This window comes from Colius striatus, chromosome 5 (genome assembly GCF_028858725.1).
Source record: "Colius striatus isolate bColStr4 chromosome 5, bColStr4.1.hap1, whole genome shotgun sequence".
Lineage (NCBI taxonomy): Eukaryota > Metazoa > Chordata > Aves > Coliiformes > Coliidae > Colius > Colius striatus.
The window spans coordinates 7,309,834-7,331,018 of NC_084763.1; the positions used below are offsets into that span (position 1 = coordinate 7,309,834).

The 21,185-nt window shown below is 39.0% G+C and overlaps 1 protein-coding gene across 1 annotated transcript; it reads right to left on the reverse strand.

The window, feature by feature from the left end:
• Window positions 1-1,209: 1,209 nt before the first annotated feature.
• LOC104563312 (prostatic acid phosphatase-like) lies at window positions 1,210-14,877 on the reverse strand. Its single transcript, XM_061996706.1, has 10 exons — window positions 14,764-14,877; window positions 13,030-13,125; window positions 10,440-10,526; window positions 9,671-9,823; window positions 7,495-7,593; window positions 6,329-6,424; window positions 3,826-3,958; window positions 2,836-2,918; window positions 1,823-1,929; window positions 1,210-1,366 (listed from the first exon to the last, which is right to left on the reverse strand). Exons 1-10 carry the CDS (start codon window positions 14,875-14,877, stop codon window positions 1,210-1,212), a joined length of 1,125 nt encoding a protein of 374 aa, XP_061852690.1.
• Window positions 14,878-21,185: the final 6,308 nt, after the last annotated feature.

The following is a 21,185-nucleotide window of genomic DNA, read 5'->3' on the forward strand; positions in this document are numbered from 1 at the left end:
TTCCTGAGAACTTGTGAGCAATGAATATAGTGAAGAAATGTAGTTAGTGAATCATTAGCTGCTAATTATAAATTCATTCTGGCTAAAGTAGCTCCAGTCTGTTCATGAATTCAAGATACTTAACAGGAATTTATTTGCAAGCAGGTGAGTTGGCTTGTCTGCATTCTTCTAGTCTCTAACATTTCAAATCCGGCTTGACATCAGTGACTCAGAAAGCCAAATGGGATTTTTTAACATTAGGTACAACATTTGATCATCAAAAACGTGGAGACACTGTTGAATCCTGAGGCCTCTTTGCTTTTCATCTCCCTTGAGGAATATAGAGCAAGAGAGATCATGTAATTCCCTGCCTTTCTGTTCCCTCATTCTGTGAAGGTAGGTATCATCAGTGATCAAAATCAAAAGCTAAACAGCCTGATATGGAGATGTAGACAACAAGATAAGGGGTAATGGAAAGAAGCTGGAACACAAAAAGTTCCATTGAAACATAAGGAAAAACTATCTGAGTGTGAGGTGAGGGAGCCCTGGCACAGGCTGCCCAGGGAGCATGTGGAGGCTCCTTCTCTGGAGGTCTTCAAAACCTGCCTGGATGAGTTCCTGTGTGACCTGATCTAGGGGGACCTGCTTCTGCAAGGGGGGGTTGGACTGGATGATCTCTAAAGGTCCCTTCCAACCCCTACCGTTCTGTGATTCTATAATTCTATGAATGTGTCAGTATGCCAACATGTGTCTGTATATGTTTGACATTCTGACGTCAGTCTGGTGTACTATTCAGAATGAATCTGTTTTGATCTCTTAGTGTCTCCTAAAATCAAGGGAATGTGTAATGTTCTTAATCATCTTGGACAAACACTCTACAGTTAGAGAAGATAAGATGAATTGTTACAATTCAGTGCAGTTGTATCTGCTTACTGAAAGTCTTTTTGACTGTACTAAAACAAACAAACAAAAAACCATGAAAGATAGTACCCTAAAGTATAATCATCCTTGATTCCATTTCTCCAGAAAGTTAGGCTGGAATAGATAAATGTATCAATGGAGTAGAAACTACAGCCACGGGTACAATTCTGTCTACTGGATCTGCATATTTGTCATTGCAGACCAGACCTTGATGAAAATGCTAGTTACTTCAAACGAGCTCTTGGCAGATGATGTAATCCTGACTCTATTTTATGATACCTGTGCCCAAAGCACTTAACTTACCTCTTTTTATGTCCTACATTCTCTTGGCCAATAGTGTACTAGGACTGGAGAGACCAACTGAGTAAATCTCTCCAGTGGACAGCGAAATTTGCAGCCAGGGAGAGTGAGGGGGTGAGGCTCTCTCAAGGAGTTATTCCGATAGTACATTTCTATGGTGTATTGCCTGTTTCAAAATACAGAAAGGCCAAAAGAACGTTAGATATGCTTAACCACACAATCTTTCCATGTTGTAGTGATTCTACTTGATTATTAATATGTATCATTGCTAATTTGAAGAGGCCTTTTTAAACAATAGATGGTTAACACTAATTTGCATATAGTTTGTCTTTTTGGTAGAGATTCAAGGGGTTAAACAGAGAAAAAGGATATGGTAAATCCTCCTGTAACTGTAATTAAGTGATATATAGAGGGTTTTCACACTGCTGTGCTATGATTCTACTAATGTCAATAATTATTAAGTTGTTGATATATAATTATGATAGAATTATAATAACTAAAGCAATCTATAACCTTTTCATGTGTCATGAACCTTGCTTGGCCAGTTTAATTAGTCTGGGGTATCAGTATGTTGCTTTTTTTGAAAAAGTATATGTTAGCAGTACAACTTGCAGATACTTACCCATTTTTTTCCTGGTAAAGTTCAAAAAAATGACAGGCACTGTAAGGAGGCAATTTCCCATTAAACACATTGAGTGCCATCTGTAAGGCAACAATAGTGGCTGCATGCTGTAAAGAGAAGGAACCATTAATTGAAGGCCTATTGAAAATGGTTGCATACACCTATTATTTAACAGTATGTTCAGCATATTATCTGTCCACTTAGTATTGTGTGGCCTCATTAATACTTACCCTCTGTCCTTTGCAACATTGAGTAAATACTGTCCTTTATGACCACACAAACTGATATGTTGCTTGTAACAAGTGGACATACATGTAAATATTTAAGAAGTCTTAGTGACTTGTAGTTCTTATCAGAGCTAGTAGGAGCTGTTAACACTTCTTTTGAAAAGAACTTGAGCTTTTGCATGTGAAGTAAAGAGTATCTGAGGTCAGATCAGTAAGCTCTTTGATTGGTATACACCTCCGAGGTTATAACCTAGCTGCAGTTCAGAATTAGGAGCTTTGTACCAAGAGCAACGCAAAAATTTCCTTCTCTAATGACAATGTCAAAATTGAATATTTGCCTTCATGAGACCTTCTGGCAGGGGGATTGGACTAGATGATCTTTTGAGGTCCCTTCCAGCCCTTGAGATTCTGTGATTCTAAAATAATGAACTTATTTTTTCCCCACCTTTTTTTTTGCATCTAAAAAGATGCAGGAAACAGGAGGTTTGTTTCTAAATTATCTTTGTGACAGAGGTTTAATAAAACATGAGACATGTTTGTTCCAGTTCTCTGCTCAACTAAAATAATATTACAGTGAAACAAGCCATGACATCAGGTGGAAAATAGAATGCTGCAGATTTCAAAGTAGTATCTGTTTGTTAAAGAATAAAAATAATCCAGTGACATTTAGGGTTAACCAGATATAAAACACTTGTGGCTCTATTTCATGAAAGAGGTAAAGTTTCATGGTTTGACTGCATTTAATAAGTGCAGAAAGAGAGCATAAAAGAAACAGGAAGGACTCACCGCAGAGTACATAACCATTTTTTTCTGATGTGAAGGCTTTCTAGCAGCTGAGATATGCTTCAGTAGAGTTTTTAAAAGAATACCTGGAAGAAAACAGGATGAAAGAGATGCTCATGTTAACATCTGTATCACTCGTTTCTGTTCTAACACAATCTGTCTTTAAACACACCAGATTTATTCAATTTTTAGAGGTGATTTGTGCAGAATGCCTGATACTGTCTTTTATATGAGCATTGGCTCTATTTTATTCCTGTGTAAAATGTTTTGAGGATCTCTAATAGCCTCAACAGCTTCAAACAGTACATTCACAGCTGCTTTGTGCCAGCAGACCGATGCAAGAGCATAGTAATGGATACCACTCTCTTTTGTGTGTAACTCCATTCACTTCCTGATTTCCAGAGAAAGAGAATACCCTTTGGACTCTGGGTCTTCTTAAATTATATGGTTGTCTGTATTTTGTCAGTGTTAACTGCTGAAAAGCTGTAAGCCAGACTATGTGAATGAAATCAATGGCTGTGCCAGTATGTTAGCATTTTAGTACTCCCAGTAAGGGAGTATGCAGCTCGTTAGGCAACAAAGTTACTAGAGATTATTACAAATAATATCTGGTTAAATAAGTTAATCATGGTGGCTTACATTAAATTCAGCCTTTATTCAGTTCAGCAAGAATCTGTATACGACTTTGCATTTCTTATACAGTGTAACCAAAATGATGACTCCTTGATAATGCTGGAAGAGGATAATTGTGATTCATATCCTCACCATCTCATTCCATTTGTCAAAATCTTTCAGTGCTGATCACCAATATCCACACAGAATCATAGAATGAAAATGATTGGAAAAGACTAAGATCATTGATTCCAATCACCAACCTAACACTGCCAAGCCTGTCTTTCATAGCTCTACTATGGAATTGGTAGCAACATTTGTTATAGACCCCTTCTTTCCAGTTCTACTCTTAGTTTTAAATGGGGTGAGAATTCAGCTTACCTCCCTGCAAACGGGATTTTTGTGTTTGTTTGTGGAACCCAAATTCCGCCTGCAATAACAATTCTGAGAGCTTTATCAGCTTGGTCCTGACACCATGAGTAGCCCAAGCAGGTAAAGTGTAATTGTTAATATCCTGCAGTGAAGAAACAAAAAAAAAGCCATGATGATTTTCTTACTGATTCCTGCTGTTGTTGTTTGTTCTGGTGCAAAATGCGTGCCAGAACAAATTCTGAATGTTTCACGCAAGTAATATTTTCTCTTTATAATAAAATAAACAGATTGCTTAAATAAAATTTGAAGGGCAGTATTCAACAAGAAGAGGAAGTATAACAGTAAAAATTATGCAAAAAGCAACTGGCATTATTTATGCCAATTGCTAATGCAGTTGTCAGGTGCAGAAAAAACCATTTTTATGACTCTTTCAGCCCTCTACTGGGATATATCCCGAGATCTTTACTGAAACAAATCCCATATAGATGTCAGGCTTTTAAGGGCTGACAGCTCCAAGATGTGAGTGAGATCCAGAGATCAAGTATGAATATGAATAGCTGTAATTTGGATATACTGAAGTATGAGGTGTATGTATAGGGATTAGATATACAGATGGAATTCATACCTACTTATAGCAGATCTATTGGATACTGACACAGTCCTCAAGCTAAAGTGGAATGGATTAATCTTTTCTTTTGGATACAACCCAAGATATATTAATGATCACAATTGTGAGAAGGGAAGGTATGCCCAACAGCCCTGTTTTGCACTACCCTCAGTTACTGTTTGAAGAAGATTGCTATCTTTCCTTTAGTGCAATGTAACCTCTGTGGATGTGAGCCACTGGACTGAGCTCACCAGAGGGAGTGTTCTTGTAACAATGAGTTCTAAGGAAAATGCAAACTATGTAAAGCATTTGTTTAAACAAATGAAACAATCAGACATACTAGGTTAAACCAGCTCAGGTCACAATGTATCTATCACCTTCTCTTCTGACAAATGTGACTTGTGTCTTGAGGAAAGAATTGGCTACTGCATGCCATGTAAGGCAATGCTATAGGTAAGCAAGCACCTCAATGTCCAAGTTACCTGAAAGTCTAATGACACTTGACCAAAAGTAACAGAGAGGTGCATGCTACTATAACTACATGGACTGTGTTAAAAAAAACTATGTAAGAAAGCTCCCTTTCTATGCTTTAAAGGATGAGAATAGCTTTTGTGGCAGGCGTCTTAGTTGATACCCTCAGAGTCTTCACTGAATAGTATGAAGGACCAAAGCTCATCAAATCTACCACTGGAAGTAAATATACAACTAATTGATATTGTCTTGCAGGATTTAGCTTGACTCCTGATGGGAGCCATTGTTTTTGCACATTTCTCTGGTTTCTCAGTATGATATAGTAATTGAAACAAAAAAAAATATGATCCTGAGCTCTCCTGCATCGAAAAATATGGAAAAGATGACCTCACATAAATTACAGGGAGGTGTCCCAACATATTAACCTTTCATTTCACCTAAAACTCTACCTTACATCTCATTCAAGACTGACCAAAGCTGGATCTTTGCAGAAACTGTAGGACAGAAGGTAAAGTCATGAGCATCAGACCAAGTGTTGCTTGTGAAATCCACCTTAAAACTACCATAGTTTTGTAGAGTTAACCCCAGTACTTATGACTAATTTATCATTAATATTTGAGTTTGAAAATAACTATACATTAAAGAATTTGTAGTGAAAGCTGCCTGCAATAACATCTTTGTAACACAAGACCACAATTTTCACTTGCTTCAGCTGAGGCAAGTCTAGGCTTTGAAGGGATATGAAGTGGGGCTTGTTGCTCAATTAAAGGCATTCAGGATTTTTTTCAAATCCTAGGCAGAGGTACCAGACTGTGGGACCCAGATAACTGTGACAATATGGCATCACAATACCCCTTTTGTTATAAAATCCATTCTTCTTTGTGATGTGCCCAGTTCTTTTGCTTGGAACAAGCTGCCAAACTTGCACAAATAACCATTTGTGTCATTCCAATGGCTGCTAATTCCTAAAAATACTCTACTACTGTCCATGTATGTTTTGGGACTCCTCTTGCTTATACAATTTGCATAAAATCTTTGTGGAACATTGCATATGTTTCTTTGCCAACAACATATTTCATTCCTTTGTATCTCGTGATGGGGTTTGGAAGAGTAACAATACAATTTTATCCAAAGATATGATTTTGGCCAATTATCCATATGCAGTCATTGACAGGATCTTCAATGTGCTATGCCATTGGTTTGTGTTCCTTACAGCACTCATAGTGTCTTTACAGGAATTTCAGTTGTAAGTTTGACGTCAGGTGAGGGTTTCTGGGGAAGACGCTGAAAATAGCTTGTTGTTAAAAAAAGCTTTGAAGCACAGACCTAACCTCCTTTGGTGTCTTACAAACAATAGAAATAAGAGCTAAAAACAATTTGGAGGAAGTGTAAATATTTCTGTTGGACTTTGGGAATTTTCTTTACATTATTTACCTCATAGTGTAAAGTGTCAGAGAGCTTCTGAATTCTTTCAGTGTTCAACTTCTTCAATGAGTATCCCGTATGAGTGGCTAAAAATTTCAGAAATGGCTGGAATACAAAATTAAAAAGCAAACTTGTAGTACAGAGGGCCTCTTGACACTGCCATACTAATACACAGCAATTTTTGGAAACAAGATAGTCTTTACATTTTGCTCTTAAGCGATGAACCATTACCTAGTGCTAAGGGAATTTGGCTTATTAATCTGGACAAGGCAGGTGATCTGAGTTTAGATTTGAAGTATGGTGGTGCTTTATGCTTGATAAAAATGTTCAGATGGGGGTAGAAGCCGTGAATGCTTAAAGGAAGTGTGATAATTCTGATGCTGGTACTGAGCAGAAGGGTGGTATGATGTAAATTCGATAAAAGTTCAAGTTATGATTAACTTCATATAATACCCAGATGCAGAGCTACAGATAGATAGCTGAGGTCAGTGGTAAAACAGTGGTTAAAGACAGGTAAGTGGTAAAACAAGTGATTGTGATAATGTGATTTTAAATAAACCTGTGAAGAAGAATGCTGCAGCAGAACAGACAAGTGATTACAGACTTAGGGCAAAGATTTACTGGTCTACAGAGGCAAGAACGAAACACAAGTAAACACCTGAGTGAAGACTTTAGACGTGACACATGAACAGATATTTGAGAAAAAATCTGAGACTGTTATAGAAAAACTGTGGAATTGAGCTGTGAACTTTTTGTGATGCAAGAGGGATCTGAACTAGCAAAGTTTCATAGAGACAGAAGTGTCAGAGGAGCTGCTCTACGTGGGAGTAAACTGAGAGAGATATCGAAATGATTTCAGAGGTATTGGTACTGATTTGATCTGAGTATTTTGTTTTGTCTGCTCTCTTAGAGGGTTGATGGACTGTCTTTTTTGCAAGAGTTGGTAATTCCTCTTTTCTATGACTCACAATTTTCAATTGTTGAAAATAGTCCAGTCTAGCTGGATCTATATTTTTATAATTGGTTTCTGGATATGTTGTCTACACCCCTGGTGAAGATTAGAGATGTGGAAGGGAATATTGACTGTCATTTTTTAAACTTATCTGTTAGATAATATGGACAGAAGTGGTACATTTTAATTAACAATTTAACTTCCAGAACTGAAAATACTTTACCCTGTACTGCTTTAGTTGCCTTTGGAAATCCCTCGTTGCAAAGGTTTCTCTCAGGAGCTCGTTGAATTTTGGGCAGTGTGAGAAAGGTAAGTATAGCAACTGAAAAGAAAATTGCAAAACACTGGTTAAGCAAGGTGCTTCTTGTTCTGCAATTCAACATACCCTTGCAGGATTGTTGTTCTGATTGGCTGTGCTAGTTAGGACAAGCTGAAAAATAATTTGGGAATGTAGTTTTCAAGGATATTAATCTTGAGGACTGTCGGAGTCATACTGATGACTACTTACAAAATGGTCCTTAAATGTTTAGGGGAGTAATAGCTGCGGTAGTACAAAGTTAAAGGATTCATTTACACAAGATGAAATTTGTCCCTTGACAGAAGACTACACAAGCCCTCGTGATCTACTTTGTGCTTGGCTTCCCCAGGGATGATTTCACTCGTTGTTCAGTCTTTAAACACACCGTCACTTTTTTTAATGCAACAAATTACCAAGCAGCAACTGTACCCCATTGGGAAGCTTTGTGCGTGCCCATCTGTATTGAGTGGACTTACCACAGCTTCATTTAGTTCAGCTAAATGGTAGAAACTTGTGAAGTTTCTCAAATACATTTCTCTGTTTCATTAATTCAAGACACATGAAGCTTAAAGGTTACATGAGACTGGGATAACAGGAATTTGTTAATTAATTTATCTAAGTTAAACTGAGTTTCTCCTCATTTTAAGTTTTTTGTGTTAAATTTTAAACAAAAATTGAACCTAAATTTGACACTGAGGTATTAGTATTTTTCTCTAATGTTCTTTTTGTCCTTTTTCCAGTAATAAAGTTCTGTCTATATAGTCCCACAGTTAAAAACCACAAAAACTTTTAAAAAGGGTTTGAGAGTCCTGAAGGAATAATTAGCTTGAAAAATTTCACAGCAATTCCTTGTTCTTTTAAGAAATGTAATATCTCTATTCCAGAAGAACTGTTTTTGAATTAGAACCATAGGTTCATGAACGGGCGTGACTTTACCAATAAAAGGTGGACACTTGTTTTGAGTGGTAGGATTCATGTAGTCTCAAGCTTAACCTGTGTATGTAGTAAACATGAGTGGAGTTAAAACACAAATAGTTGAAAAAAGGATGAAAACTGTGTATATGTTCATGACTTTATGATTTGTTTGAATAAACTTCCCCTAGACATGAATGAAGTGCAGCACCTGCTTGCTGAGTTTACTAGTGGTTTTGATACTGGCCAGGCATTTTTGACTGTTTTCTGGGATACTACCATCTGTGACAGTGTCCAAAGCAGCTCCTGACTCTACACCAGGCTTTGTGCACGAACAGGAAGACACACGTTTCCATAACCTCTGACTTCATGGATTCATCACTCCAAGGTGAGAACCGTTGCTTCATGATCTATTTAACTGATTCCCCTATTGTCACAGACTGTGTTAACCAGACTTGTAATCTCACATAATTTATCTTGCATCACATATGCAAACTTCCTCTCCCAAACAGTGATTCATACTGTACACTTACTGTACACTGCCCAGCTTTCCTCTCTAGAACAAGTATATGTAAGGTACAGAGCTGCTATCCACAAAATTCCTTACAGCTTCAAGGTGAGGAGTTGAGGAAGGGAGATGAATAAATACATTGTCCTATTAACTCATGCTCTTAAAGCTCCAAGTCCTCCTTCCTTTTACTTTTCTCCATTAACTCTCCAAGTGACTTCCAAAGTTCAAGGAAAACAATACTATCACTCAATTCTCACTGTAAAGAAAGTTCTAGAACAATTCTTTTGTTTTTGCCATTGGTTGAGGACTAAGATATGTTGAAGTACTAGTGGGAAGAGTTACGTTTCCTCTTCTCAAAAAGAAACTCATATTTGTGATAAGTTTAGGATTAATCTACTTCTATAGTTGTTTACTCACATTACAGTTTAATTCTTTTCCTCTGTACCTAGGACTTCTGTTTTTCTTCCTTTTTCTGTTAATTCCAGGTCTCTGATATGTAAGTTATTCCTATGGAAACTCTTGACAAGATTTCTGCTCAGCTTATTAGGCCTTTCTGCACAATACTTGTAACCTAATGTCCTTCTCATTGCTTTTGCCCTTTATCCTGCCCCTTCATCTCTTTTCCTAGGTATTTTACTAATGACTAAGGGAAAACAAATGCTCCTAGTTTATACTCACGTGATCGTGTGACAGTGGCACCGTGTGAACTGGAATTGGCTGCCAAAGGATTCTGGGATTCCAAATCTGGCTCTGTGTCAGTGGGTACAGCCCAGCAAGACATGCCTGAGCACTCATGAGTGTGTGATCACAGTCAGTGCTTTGAACATAAATCTGAAGCAGGAAAGAAAACCCAGAAGAACATTTTGGAAGGACATTTCTGTTATTTTGGGTTGATTTTTTTTTTCTCTTGATAGGAAAGAGGGGGACTGCTACTGTGCTGGGGTAGCTGTCATTAAAATGGAGTGGGATGAAGAAGGACTGAGATAGAGGGAGGAGTGAGAAAGATCAAAACTGGAATAGGGCCTTGGAATAAAATTTTATTGCAAATGGGAGCTGCAATATGATGACATTTCCCTCAGGAGTCTTAATGAAAAGTGTTAAGACTGACTCCATTGGACCATCAAAGCTTTGGGATATCAGTGTATGCACTGAACAGTTGGATCCTAAGTGAAAGTTAAGCTGTATCTGCACTCCATATGGAAGTGTAGCATTAGAGATATCCAACATAGATATTCTGTCATACAGCACTGAGGCATCTGAACCTGCTATGCACCCTAAAAGCCTTTCCTTCACATTTTGAACCACAATTTCGAGGATACTTTGAAATTACATTGAATTCAATGAGTATTAAGTTTTCTCCAAGGGCACTAGGTTCAGACTCTCATGCATTCAGGAAGGGCCATTAACTTCCATGAGAAACATCCTCCCTCCCAGATTCAGTACTTGCCTCACACTGCTTGTATATAGCACTCAGGAAATAAGAGTATCTCCACCGCAGGTACTGGCCAAGCTCGTACTGTTGCTGTATGCCAAGCTGTAGAAGTAACAGAATAGCATAAGAGGCTCAAGAACTGTGCTATGCATCCATTCCTACAACCAGAAAATGAGACAATATTTCATATTGTTTTGATAAAGAACTTTTCTAAAGGGAAGGAAGAAAGAAGACAGGAGATGAAGGCAGTGAAGTTGCTGTATTTACAGAATGCAGTAACATTACATTGATCTTCCTGACCTTATGGATGCAGTTTTGCATTTTGCTCTATGGAGAGACATATGTATCCAACTAATAAGACTGCCTATGTGGTAGGGTGACTTAAAGCAAGCATAGAGATGTTCTAGCACTATTTTTCTACTTTCTGTTCTATTCTTGGCTCACAGCTGTTTAACGGGGAGTAGAGACAGAGTGAACACCTGCCCATAAAGACATGTCCAGGATATGGATCCCATAGACTATGACCAGTGATTCCATATGAAGGCTACAGTTTTAGCTTGAGCAAGAGCTTATTTTTCAGGAAGATGGAAAATCTTGAACAGAGGCCTTCAAACAAAAGTCCTCCAAGCTTCAGGTATTTTGCTGCAATGGTTAATTATTAGCAACAGTCTGAAACGTTGATTTTTGCTTCTTGCCTGACTATGTCCCCAGCTTTCAGCCACTGGGTCTTGTTCTGGTTTTGAGTGACACATTCTTTACCATCACAGTTCTTCTTCCCAGTAAGATGGAATAAAGTCATTTAGGCTCTGTGTAAAACTAAATAGGTCACAGTTCTCTTATCTCCCAGCAAAATGGGACTCAGCATTTTAGTATCTCTTTGCTGAACATTTTGCAACTTACCAACATAATTTTGCAAACATATGACATGAGAATCACATGCAATGTCCCCACAATGGTCTCAGTATTGTCATCTTTTAACTCAGACCTGGTATTTCCTGGCCTAAACTGAAGCATATTCAACTTTGCTGATGTAATCATTACTCTACACTGGACTCTCAAGTACAGTGGTTACTCATTGCTTCCTAAAGTCCTTTTCTAAGTCATAGGATCATAGGATAATTCAGGTGAAGTCTCTAGTACAACCTCCTGCTCAAAGCAGAGTCAGCTATGAAGTCAGACCAAGTTACTCAGGGCTTTATGCAGTGTGCTGGATGTGGCCCACAACGTGTGGATGTGATCACCTCTTTCTGGTGCTATAATTGTGCTTCCAGTTTCCTAGGGTAAATGCTTGGCCTAGGCTTCTGCCCCAACCTGCCCTATATGTGTGTTGTTAAATCCTGAAGCTTTTGAAGCCTTCCACGCCCTGGAGCAAGCTGGCAGGTACTGCTGAGCCTGCCTCGTGTGTGTGTGTGAAATGATTGAGTCACAGCTGAGTTATGGCATAGGAAGCTGGTCTATTACTCCTGTTTTTTCAAGTGAGATGATGTGAGGGGAAACAGGCCTGACCTTGCATTGGAGTTTGGTATACCTCCTTAATGGTGAGGAAGAGGAACCTCTCAGGCAGTTTGTTCTATTCTGATTCTGGTGGAGACCTGCCAAGTGGCGACTTGCCCCAGGAGAGAGAAACGTGTCCATTGTGCTGGACCCTCTGGATGTAAGGTGTGAGAGCAAACATTCTATAGCAGCCTGGCAGAGATATACACACTGCTCACAGGCTGCCTACACATGCACAATAGCCATTTTTCTGGAACTTTTATCCACTGACTCATCCAGACTTTTGGCACACCTTATCTGCTTCAGTGAGGCTGCCTGGTTGCCAGAGTCCTGGGCAAATAAGTAGTGGATTTTTCCAACCAAACAATGTATCATGGGGAAAAGGGAATGAAGCACAGACACAGTGGATACTGCTGGTGGGAGTGGAGAAGTTGAGTTAAAACAACCCAGTGCCCACATTTCCTTTACAGCCTGATAGCACAGAAGTTCAGCCTTAGCTGCATTCACAAGAGGAGGCAGATGATACAAATTACAATTGGTGCAAAGATTTGGTTTCTGCAGCTGGACTCTACTGTTGCCTTAGCTGCTGCTAGTTACTAGCATCAGCTGATTCTTGTGTATGAGCTCAGCTCTGCTGTATTCCAACAATGCCTGCACTAGAATAGAGTTTCAAATCAACTTTCCCTGCCATAGCATGAGAGAAGTTTCTGCTAGAACTGATCTTGGCAGTTCACAGCTAGAAAGCATTCCTACTTGGCAGCAATTGAGGGTGAGTATTTCCACCACCCTATGCTACTGATGGTTAAAACTCCACGTTTGATTTCAGGTGAACTGTGATAGTCCACAGTGCCTGGCTCCTCCTAGAAGACCCTAGTCTGCAATCAAACAATTCAACATACACTGCTACTGGACCAGAACAAGCTGACTCGGTGTCATTTAACATCAGTGACTGCGTGTAGCTGTAGCTTCGTAGTAAATTCTTTGACTGTCTTTTTCTGTGTGTGGCAGCCTAACATGGGCATTCTGCAAGTGAAAACAAAGTTCCAAAAAACAAGGATCAACAGACCACGTTACAATATTTCAGTACATTGGCCCAGGTAAGCATACACACCTTGGTAAGCTGTCCATATCCCTGATGCCTTGCAACTTCTTTATGCTTGTCAGTTGGAAAGAATTCCTGTGGGGTATGATCACCATGGCGAAATACCTGATAAAATAAATGGAATTCCCTTTGTGATATTGGAGTTTTTTGTCATGGATATATTTAGTGCAGTCACAAGGAATATGCAATGACAGTGATACTCTTAACTGACAGATGCTAAAAGCATTCCTATTGCTTTTCTTAGGTCTAGACAGCTAAAACACCTGTTTTGTATGTTTGTAACTCTTGTTTTTTTTTTCCTGGTGTTTGAAAAGTAATTCACTCAAATTTTTGTAAGTAATGAAAACTACAAAATATCCTAATATATTTTAAAGAGGTTTTATACATTTCAGGTTTTATATATTTTAGGTTTTATATATTTTACTTATTGTATTTGACCACAACATTAAATCAACAGAAAACAAACAGAAGTATGTAAGTAACTTTTCAGAAATATTAAAACATTAATATTTTGGTAGGGCTAACAGGGAATTCACAGAATCACAGAATCTCAACAGCTGGAAGGGATCTCTAAAGATCATCTAGTCCAAGCCCTCTGCCAGAGCAGGACCATCTAGAGTAGGTTACACAGGAACTCATCCAGGTGGGTTTGAATGTCTCCAGAGAAGGAGACTCTACACCCCATCCGGGCAGCCCCTCCCAGTGTTCCCTCACCTCAACAGTGAAGAAGTTTTTCCTTATGTTTCTTTGGAACTTCTTCTGTTTCAGTTTGTACCCCTTGTCCTATCATTGGACATCATTGAGAAAAGCCTGACTCCATCCTCCTGACACCCTCCAAACTACTGCCTCAGATACAATTTCTGTGGCTGACTGCTGTGAATCACTCTTTCTTGACAGAAATTAGCCTTAAAAAGACACATGTTGACTTTTTCATCACAAGTGGTAAGAATGTCATGTAATACCTAAACATAGACTGAACTGTTACTCTGTAAACATTGAACCTGTTCTGGAATTTCACTTCAGATAAAAGATACCTTTATAAAGATACATAGAGATTTTTCCTTCCTGCAATGAATGGTTTCCTTGTCCAGCATAATTCCTACAGATATGTGTCTAATTTCAAAATGTTACCACCAGATTCTTTTTTCTTTTTTAATCTAAGTAGGGAGAAATAAAATCAAAAGCAGCAGCTTAAAAACTATCTAAGAGATTTTGCAACCATGTGCATTGTTCTGAACAAGATTCAGACTTCCTGCAAATAAATGGTACGTTGTAATCATTGCAAACAGTGTTAGTTTCACAGCACGGGTTCCAAGTTGCTTATTCAATGCCATTGCACATTTGTTTGGGTTTCACATAGTGAAACTTGTTTTGCATGTTAATGCATTAAAACTACTGGAACAGTGGGAAACTCTTCCATGAAGGTTTTTGCACACTTTAGTTATGGAAGCCTCTTTTACAATTCAAAAAAAGAATCCTGTGTGATTCTTCTCTTACTGCTATTGACATTCTTTGTCAATCCAGAAAGTTAGGTTCATCCAGGACTGCACAAAGGAGACAAAATTATCAAATTCTTATTTAAAATTGAGGCTTATTTTTTCTGTACAGTGCAGTAGTGAATTTTGAATATGGAGGAAACAATTAAGTATTCATAAAGTGCCCCTTCCCCCCTCCCCTAGAGTACAAGAGCAGTAAGTGACAGGTGTTGAAGACATTCCATTTGCACATGAACTTTCTACTTACTATGGACACAAACTTCAATTTTCTTCTAGCTGTTGTTTGGTGAAGAAAGATGCAGAAAAGGCAGAACATGAAATACAGACTCCAAATTCCACATGCCAGCTGCCTTGCTCTCATCCTCAGGGTAGGTTTCAACTATTTTACACACCTAGGACTCTGGCTGGATGTGGTGATACAGTAGATATGTGGCTAAGAGGGGAGGAGTCAGTTGTGCTCAGTGAAGTCCAAAAGTGGGCTGTGAGCTTGCCTCCTCCTCCTTTTTCCACCTTCTTTGGTAAGTGCTTATCAGCAGATCCATGAAATGAAAAGTGTATTTTGTACTTGTACTCGATTTCTGTGCCTTGTGTATAGCATGAAGTGGAATCTCTGAGCCCTCTAATTCCTGCCCCTGGCACTTACAAGGCAGTTGAATGTGAAGAACTAGAAATTGCCTTCTATTATTTAAGCCAAGATTTAGTGTGGGTCAGTCAGCCTTCTGAAAACTGAAAATACTGTAGATATGCCATCTCTTGTTGTATGCAAAAGAGCTAGTAAAGCATCCTCATTCCTAGTGCTCACACAGTCTTCTCTGAACACTTTATACTGAAAGCTAGAAGGAGCAATGCTGGCAATTGTTCTTTTATAAAAGATCTCTGGATTTTCCCCTGCATTTGGTTATGGTCTGTAGGAGGAATAAACAGCAGAAGGTTTTGTTGCACAAGACCAAGGATAAGCCTAAATTAATTGCAAAAGTACCCCCAAACTATGAATGAACTTTTCATTCTACAGTAGATTGACTATGTCTGTAGTCACTACGTATGTGCCACTGTTTTCTAGAACCATCATTCATACAATTAGGTACATTTTATGTTTTCAAATCTCTCTTTCTGCAAACACTCTCGTTGTTACAGTGTGCATAAATCAAGAGCTGTTTCTGTCACTTCCCCAGTATGTTTTAAGTAAAGAAAAGATGTAGCTCAGAGAGACTGTTGCAAGAGGCAGGATTGATTCTATAACCTTATTGGTCTACCTTCAGTCACATTCAAGTGTAATCGTATCTAAACATTGTGAGTGATTTTTTAGTGATCAGAAGCCCTCTGAATGTAAGAACTTACAAGAAATTACTCAAAAACAACCCAAACAAAAAAATCATGTTCCTACTCAAAAATGTTCTATAATCTTAAGCTAGTTTAAGGCACAAATAACAAAACTTTCCTTCATAATGAATAGGTATGAGCTTGCCTAGAGGGATCAGCTCTCTTGCCTGAAGTAACGATGCCGTATCTTTCACATCTGTCAGAGCAAAAGAGATTCCCCTGTGAAACACCGAGAGGTCAGACTTTCTTGTTGCAAGATGGTTCATCTGTCATTTCTGCTTTTGTGGCTGACAAGTCTAACAAAGTCATGCAAAAATAGAAAAATATAAGTAGCTGCCCACATTTGTTGAGAAAGAAAATACTTCTTTTTTTAAATGAGGGAGTGGAAGAAATGTGGGACAATTGATTAAAGCTATTCACACCCTGTACATTTTTCTGTCTCCACTGGCTTTCCTACTTCAAAGATATCTTTGAAGAGACTGTGTTTTTGCTGTTTCTAGAGGACATGACATCAGATGTCACTCCTAATATGCACTGCAAGATTTTTAACTGGACCAGCTGGTATTGATGAGAAAAATTAGACAAGTTCTCAGGATTGCAAGGCTCCATTCAGGTTCTTCAGAGCCTGTAGATACACAACAGGAACAGAAAGGTTTAACTTTATTCTTTTCAAGCACCCATTGTCTCCCACCTTATGTGAGATTCTTTAACAGGGAAGAAATTACTCTTACTTTGGACATGATCAAATATTAGTGTAAGAATTGATACTTGCTTCCTCTGGTCTGATCTTTGTTCTGTGGGAAGTCATAGAAAGGGTTGGAGTTACATTAAAGTACACCACATTGGTTAACTCTGTTCCTGCTGAAGGTCATAGAGGGAAAATGAAACAGTGTGTTGTGCCATGTACCATCATTCCTGAGACTGAGACTCTAGAGAGCAGGAGCTTACTTGGCAGCTAACTCATAGCTGCAGAAACTCTTGGTGCAGGTGATGAGAGGTGTGAAAACTATAGCTGCTTTCAAAGTCAAGGTAACTGATTTTTTAATATTCCTGCAACCTGTGTTAAAACAACAGTTGAAGGTGGAAGAGGAGGACATGATGATAAAGACAATAAATGAACCTTCTTGGAAGTACAATTGAAAATATATGAGGTATAGATTGTATGCCTTCATCTTACCAATAAACTTGATGGAATGTTTATGAGATCATGATAAACATAATATTATTAAGCAGGTAAAAGTATGGCTTTATGTTATGTCTTGTATTGTGATATCTGAAAAGTCAGAGTGTTAAGAAATGCTGTTAGATCTCTGACATTTAGGGAATGTAAGTTTTCATTAACTTCAGTGTTCTAAAGCAGCTTCATGGTTTAAGTGCTATTATTATATTGAAAAGCTTAGTAATCCAAAGGACCACATTTGGCCCTCTATCTCCAAACTGCAATACGAAGAATCTTCTCCAAGCTGTGATGCTCACCCCCTCCCTCAGCTTTTAAGTGTAAGGTTAAATCTGCTTGGTATTTAAACACAGTGTAGGATTGGGCTTGCAGCTTGAGATGATACTTCTTCATTAACAGTAGAAAAGCATCAGCATCAGTTGAAGGTACATGGATAAGCACGTTAGGAGGGGACTCCAGTGTAGAATTAGTGGGTAATAAGGAGACAGGCACAGTGGGACTTCAACCTTTCCATCCTGCCTCCCTTCCTTCCCCATCACTTAAATATGCCTTAGTAGGATACTAATTCCAGCCTCTGGTGTTGAAGTCATGACTCTGGTTTTTGTAGTTTTGATGTCCATGTCAAAGGATTTCCTCAGCCACAGCCAGATCAGAGCTGTGTCTGTCTCTATTTAGAGTTAAATGTTTCCTCTGTTTTATAGTGTGCCTGTTTGTCTCCCGTGCCTGTTTAATCACACTACGATTAAATGAAAAAGAAAAGTATCATTCATTCAGCTGCAATAAACCAACAGCTAGAACAAAAAAATTCCAACTCAAAGTCACTTACTTACTATCTAAATAGACAAGTATCAGCTGCCTCTATTTGGCTAATGCTTAACATAGATTTCTTTGTTCCTTTACAAAACAAAAGCCTGTAATGTCACCATGCCTGTGTCACAAGGACACATTACCCCCACCTCAAAAAGAATACTGCTCTGATCAGATACACACTTTCTGTTAATGATTTCAGTGCTGGCATGCAACATTCTTTCAGCACATTCTAAGACTGAATCAGAGGCACATTCAGCTCTCTTGAGGGGTTAGGTCAAGCCTTGTCAGGAGTATGAAGAAGATGGAGCATCTGTGCTGTGCAAATACAGTGGTCTCCAATGGTAACAAGGGTCTTACAGAGCTGTGTATGATGTTCTTGCTGGGGCTGGCAGGACACATCACCTTCTGCCCCATATTCTCTGAGCCTTTCTTAAATGGCAGCAGAAAACAGAGGACAGCAGTTAGTGTTGGGACTTTTAAGGAGTGGGGTTGTGGTCGTTCTTAGTCCATTCAGCATTCTGGGCAATTGCCTTCTGTTTGAGTTCAAAGCTGAACTCTTAATATGATATAAAGTGGTTTTTTGCACAGTGGCCTGCTTCTTCCTCATGACACCAATGCAAATGTAGAGTAACTGCAGAGAAGCTGATGAACTTATTCCAAATATATTTCTCTTGAGGTTTACATAGCTGTTCTTCCACTGCTCTTCTTCTGAAGACCATCTGATCTTCTGCATTTTGTGACTATGTTTGGGAAATGGGCATCGAGGTCCCTTCCAGCCCTTGAGATTCTGTGATCTGCTGATCAAGTTCCTCATTTGGTATGAGCTGGATTAGCTCTTTATCTTTCCCAGAGTTTCATTGTGTTACTAGGGCTCCAAAGTACAGGATGTTAAAATCCATTTACTCCTGGTCCGATGAGAAAACGTTATCAAAAAAATTGATCCCAGTGTTGATGCAAAAAGAGATCAAATTCAATATCCAGCCTTCATCTGGAATTTTGCTGTGTTATAAAGCTTCCTTCTCTCAAATACGAGCATTTTCTAGTTCCAAGTCATTCACCTTTGTTGTCATAAAATGTGTAATTCAAGAGAAGCAAAACTGACACGGAGGAGTCGCAGATTAAGATGCAGTTGTATCTTAACAGATATCACTATAATATCAGAACAGTGGGATTTAGCTGGCATTATACTACAGAGAGGTTGTGCTTATTTTTGTCTCAGGCCATCAGTAAGTCACAAGCCTGAACTTTGTACAGTGCAAAAGTCCTTTAACCTTTTTTCCCAAATTCCATGAATGAATTCAAGCAACCTTGCCTAGGTGTGATGGATAACCATATCACATAATCAGACTGCCACTGCAGAAAAGAGGCAAGATTTGTAGTTAATTTTGGGGAGACAACCATCTTTAGACCTATCTAGTCATTTAGACTTACTAAAGAGTTGTATGGGACTGAGAGGATCATGTTGTTTTGACAGTAGAAGATGAGATATTTCTCATACTGGAGCAAAAGAACATTTTCTTCCAGACAGCCATCATCACAGCTGTCTAGCTTGAGCATAAACCAGAAGTGTTTCTTCCAGGTGCTGACACAAGTCCAAACAACAGCCTTCCTGTGTGTAATCAAGCATCAAGCTATTGTCCTTGTGCACCTTAGAATACCTGAGGGGTTTGGGTTGCTGCTTTCTTTAAATTTTAATAATTATATTTCACTTTGAGGTAGGCTACAATAACTATGATTAAAGCAATTGTTCTGTTCAGCTGGAATGATTTCTGATTGTGCCCTAGCACAATGCTGTAAGATTTGAAATGCAAATATGTGGGAGGGAAGAAATGTTCTTTCAATAAATTTTTTATTTCAATTGAAATAAAACAAAAAGTCCTTTATTAAAACCCAAGCTGAGGTCAAATAAGAGCCAGGAACTTCTTATAAATATTGGATCTTGTTGATAATGAATATCATCTACCCATGTGGATAGTTTAGTTTTTTTGTGCTTTAATCTTGAATTGGAGGCAAAGAATTAGTAACTTAGCTGTTTGCTTCAGAGCTATTAACTCTTTCATAGAATCATAGAATGGTAGGGGTTGGAAGGGACCTTTAGAAATCATCTAGTCCAACCCCCCTGCAGAAGCAGGGTCACCTAGATCAGGTCGCACAGGAACATGTCCAGACGGGTACTGAAATCCTCCAAGGAAGGAGCCTCCACAACCTCCCTGGGCAGCCTGTGCCAGGGCTCCCTCACCCTCACAGTGTTTAAGTGGAACTTTTTGTGTTCCAGCTTCATCCTATTACCCCTTGTCCTGTTGCTAGCTACTATAGAAAAAAGGGATGTCCCAAACTCCTGACACCCACCATTGAGATGTTTGTAAATGTTAATAAGATCTCCTCTCAGTCTCCTCTTCTCCAGACTAAACAGCCCCAGTTCCTGCAGCCTTTCCTTGTATGAAAGATGCTCCAGTCACCTGATCATCTTGGTGGCCCTGCACTGGACTCTCTCCAGCAGTTCCCTGTCCCTCTTGAGCTGAGGAGCCCAGATGAGGCCTCACCAGGGCAGAGTAGAGAGGGAGAAGAACCTCCCTCGACCTGCTGCCCACACTCTTCTTGATGCATCCCAGGCTGCCATTGGCCCACGAGGGCACATTGCTGGCTCATGATCAGTTTATTATCAATCAGGACTCCCAGGTCTCTCTGCAGAGCTGCTCTGCAGCAGGTCAATCCCCAGCCTGTTCTGGTGCATGAGTTTCTTCCTTCCCAGCTGCAGGACTCTGCACTTGTCCTTGTTGAACCTCATGAGGTTTCTCTCTGCCCAGCTCTCCAGCCGGTCGAGATCCCGCTGAATGGCAGCTCAGCCTCTGGGGAATCAGCCAGTGCTCCCAGTTTGGTACCATCAGCTAACTTGCTGAGGGTACACTCTTTCTTCCTCCTTTCCCTTTTGTTGTCATGCTTTCATCATCCTTCAGCCTCTGGATTATTTGGTTAATTTTTACTCTTGCTCATTTTAATCAGCAAAGCATTTTATGCTAGGATGTAGGCATAATTTCATGGCCCATTACAAATCTTTTTTGATCAAGTGTTTTCTTTAGAGGCTGGTGATTGATTTAAATATTGCCACAAACATTTTCTGAATGAAACTGTAAGAACTGTTACAAAAGAAGACTGTTTTTCTCTTGCTGTGCTGTGTCTAGTAATACCAAATAGGCTGGTGGTATTACTTCAAAGCTCTCTTTGCTGTTTTCAATGTGACTTTTATCAGTGAAATTTTTGTTGACTATTAGTACAGTTGTTAGGAGCAAACTGTGTATTTTTGCTTTAGGTCATATATCCAGTTTCTCTCACAGTAAATCAAACTAACATAAATATTGCAG